The 3,846-nt window shown below is 44.7% G+C and overlaps 1 protein-coding gene across 1 annotated transcript in view; it reads left to right on the forward strand.

Annotated features, from left to right (window-relative positions):
* Window positions 1-3,161, forward strand: part of cacng2b (calcium channel, voltage-dependent, gamma subunit 2b) — an 18,532-nt gene extending 15,371 nt beyond the window's left edge. The window contains exon 3 of the mRNA XM_031878350.1: window positions 987-3,161. Coding sequence (XP_031734210.1) covers window positions 987-1,510 — 524 coding nt within the window. The 3' untranslated portion in view covers window positions 1,511-3,161. The remainder of the gene's footprint in view (window positions 1-986) is intronic.
* The last annotated feature ends 685 nt before the right edge of the window (window positions 3,162-3,846 follow it).

The raw sequence follows: 3,846 nt of genomic DNA on the forward strand, positions 1-3,846 counted from the left end.
GGGGGGGGGGGGGGGGGAGGAAAAAGTGAGGCTGATGAGAAAAGATCGGCAGTGGGTTTGAAATATAATACAAGAGAAGAGGGAGAGAAAGCTATGGGGACAACAGTGTGAGAGAGGAACGTCTGGTCATCAACAGTACAGTTAAAATCCTGCTTTTCTCCCTCAACTACAGCTGATTCCTTCAACAGTCCTGCTGCTGACACAGATGCAATAAGTTACTTGTTTATTTGAGCATTTCGTTCATCAGCTGTCTTCATCTTCTCAGTCTGGAAGCTGTTTGGCTGCTTGATTTGGTGGAGAACAATTTTAGAAACTTTGACTGTAAAGTTGCAAGTCTATGGTAGTAATGCTATGGTCATTGATGGATTACTGTACGAGTGTACTGGGCACAGACCCAAAGGCCGAAAGTGTCCGGCGCACTCCTGGCATCGATCAAAGAGACACGTACCAACCAGGAAGAGACTCAAGATGATCCCAAAGAAACAGCAACAAAGACATGAAAACAACAACTACAAAGAGAAAAAAAGGCAAAAAATAAGTGCAAGAAGACCAAAACAATTACAAATAGACACAAAATTACAACAAATAGACACAAAACGACTACAAAGAGACGGAAAACGACTACAAAGAATCACAAAATGACTACAAAGAGAAACAAATCAATTCAAAAGAGACGTAATGCAACTACAGAGAGATGGTAAATAACTACAAAGAGACAAAACGACTACAGAAAGGGGAAAAGCAATTTCAATCACACAAATAAAACCCATAGACACACAACATTACTACAAAGAGTCTTGCTCCTATGTAGGAGGTGGGGGGGGCATTGCCTCATAATCCACCCACGATTATGGTCATACCATTCGCAATTATACGTTAATAATACCTGTGATGACTTCGGTTGTGTAGTGTGTGGGCCTACTTGAGTAACACTTTGGCTGTGTTTTAGTCCTGATCTCATCTCCTTCCCTCTTTCCTTGTCCCAGGCCTCAGCAACATCATCGGAATCATTGTGTACATATCAGCCAACGCCGGGGACCCTTCCAAGAGCGACTCCAAGAAGAACAGCTACTCCTACGGCTGGTCCTTCTACTTCGGCGCCCTCTCCTTCATCATGGCCGAAATGGTGGGCGTGCTGGCCGTGCACATGTTCATCGACCGCCACCGGGAGCTGCGCGTGGGGGCGCGGGCCGCCGACTACCTCCAAGGTGCGGCCATCACGCGCATCCCCAGCTACCGCTACCGCTATCGACGCCGCTCACGATCCTCGTCCCGCTCCACGGATCCCTCACACTCCCGCGAGGCATCACCAGTGGGCCTGAAGGCCTTCGGGGCACTGCCCTCCACCGAGCTGTCCATGTACACGCTGCCCAAGGGCCAAACGGGCACGCCAACAGCCACCTATAACTCCATGGAGAGGGACCACAACTTCCTGCAGGTCCACAACTGCATCCAGAAGGACCTGAAAGACGGCGGCAACGCCGCCAACCGACGCACCACACCTGTATGAAACTGAGAGAGGGACCTCAGACACATAACGGAACCAAAGGGAATGTTTTTGGGGGGTGGGGGAGGGGGAGGCGGCAAAAGACGGACGCAAGGAGACGGAAGTAGGAAGAGGGCTTAAAATGGATAGATGGAGTGAGGGCTAAGAAGGGAAGCTCTGAGTGCTACACAGCCTCTCAGATGATCCCTGAGTTTCTGTTTAAAAAAAAAATAGGAAACAAAAATGCATAAAAAAGAAACGTGCATGATTTTCCCATCTACCATTGTTTAACGAGTTTTGAACCTGTTTGTAAAGACTTGAGGGGAGGACGGGGACGGAGGAGCTGGGTGGCCGGTGGTCGGCTGTGAAACACTAGCGGTGGGCCGAGCCAGACTGCCCGATAAAAAGTGAACTTCATATTTTTTACTCTTCTTCAGTCTGATGAAAAGGGGGCGTGGTTGTCCCCCATCGGCCCCACCTATGATCCCGCCCTCACTCCGCCATCCCACAAGCCCCCCAACATACACACACACACACACACACACTGACCTCCCGTAAAACCCCCACTCCTCTCTTTAGTTGCTGTATCTTCTTGATTTCATTCTTTATTCGCATTAATACTGTGAACCGTTGTGGTGAGGGATGTTAGCAGGGAGCAATTCAGGCCGCAAAAAAAAGAAAGAAAAAAACAAAACAGGAAAAAAAAGTTAATATATGTATTGATTATATATAAATATATGAATATATATGTTAATAAATCATGACTAGACTTCCCTGGCGCAAAAATATCAACAAGACAAAAAACAGAGACAAGTGAGCCTGAATGATCGTGGAGGATTCTTCGCTCCTCTTACGTGATGAACTGATGTCGGTTAGCATTAGACGCATTAGACGCATTCTTTTACAACGGAAACAAATCTTTTGGCCTTCCGCCGAAGCCCTGGCAGCGAATCCTCGTTCAGGGTCGACCCGAGGCGAGAGGTTGACCTCACTGTTTTTTTTTTGTTGTTTTGTTTTGTGCTCCATGAAGAGGGAACTCTGGGTAATGGAGGATCTCTCAGCAAACTTGAAGAAGAACATGTGGATAATAAGACGCCGCTGCTGCCAAAGACACAAAGTAGTGCGTGAGGAGAACATGGCTACCGGCGAGGTGAAGCTATAGTGACTCCAAACAATTAAGAATTTACATGCATGCTAATCAAAATCATCCGATCTGCTTTTAAGGAACTTATGTTTTGAACAATTGAACAATGATACCATGTAAGGGCAGTTGGAGGTGACAAAGTAGAAATTAATGTTACAAGTACTGTGTCTATTTTAGTTTTTCTTTTCTTTTGTTTGAGTGGGTAATTTGGGGGTGGGGCTTCATTACGCTTTAAACAAAAAGAACGAGCTTTGGAGAAGGTATCAAGGCTTTTTTTTAATCTCGGCTTTTCATTTCTTTTCTCGGTTCCTTTGAACTCTCACACAGCCTTAGTCTCTTTCTTTGTCTCATTTTTCTTGTTCTTTGGTTTCGCGTTGTGTTGTTGTAAATGAGAATTCCAACAAAAAGAAAAAAACAGAAAAAAAAAAAAACAGCGTAATGTCTTTCAAGGTGCCAAAACTGAATGATTCTGAACTTGGATGCATCAAGTCCTGATGACGAATAAAAATTGAACCACCCCGTAGGGAACAGAAAGAGTGCTTGTTGTATCGTGTTTGGTTTACGGAGTCACTTTGACCAGCGGACATTTAGGATTTTAGGCATTTTAGCAAGAAAGAGAAACATTTCTCGTGTTTATACTTCAGAACAAGATTCATTTTGTGATTTCAGCGGAACCGTACAGGCTGCTCTCGTCCAGCACGTGTAGCTGTACCGCCGATAAATAATTGAGCTTTCATTCAAAAATATCCCACAAAATTATTCCAGATGTTATTCACGGGATCTTGAAGCAGGAAGTGGAAATAAAGCCCGGAGGTGGTTGGGTTTAGTTCTTCATGTGAAACCAGAAGTTGATGTTTTTGTCACGTAACTTGCGAAACAGCACTTCGGGAGTTATTTAAACTAAAACCACCATCTATCCCAAAACCAATAGTTGTGTTGCCTGAACCTAAGTGGTTTAGTTTCCTCAACTTAAATATGTTAAGTTCAGTTGTATCAACACTTGATTCATGTAACGAGCAGAAATTGACACGTGTTGCTGGACTTTCGTTGTAAAATGAGGAATGACTTTACGTCATATATACGAACCGTCGTACGAAGATACGTTGAACCGTAACACGTCCATGTTTCAGAGGAATAACGTCGTTGCATGGAACGCAGTGACTGGGCTTTCCGATCTCACGCTGCTCAACATTTTCTCACAGAGAACATTCAAGTA

Source organism: Anarrhichthys ocellatus, unplaced genomic scaffold, assembly GCF_004355925.1.
Source record: "Anarrhichthys ocellatus isolate YVR2014 unplaced genomic scaffold, GSC_Weel_1.0 scaffold174, whole genome shotgun sequence".
Classification (NCBI taxonomy): Eukaryota; Metazoa; Chordata; class Actinopteri; order Perciformes; family Anarhichadidae; genus Anarrhichthys; species Anarrhichthys ocellatus.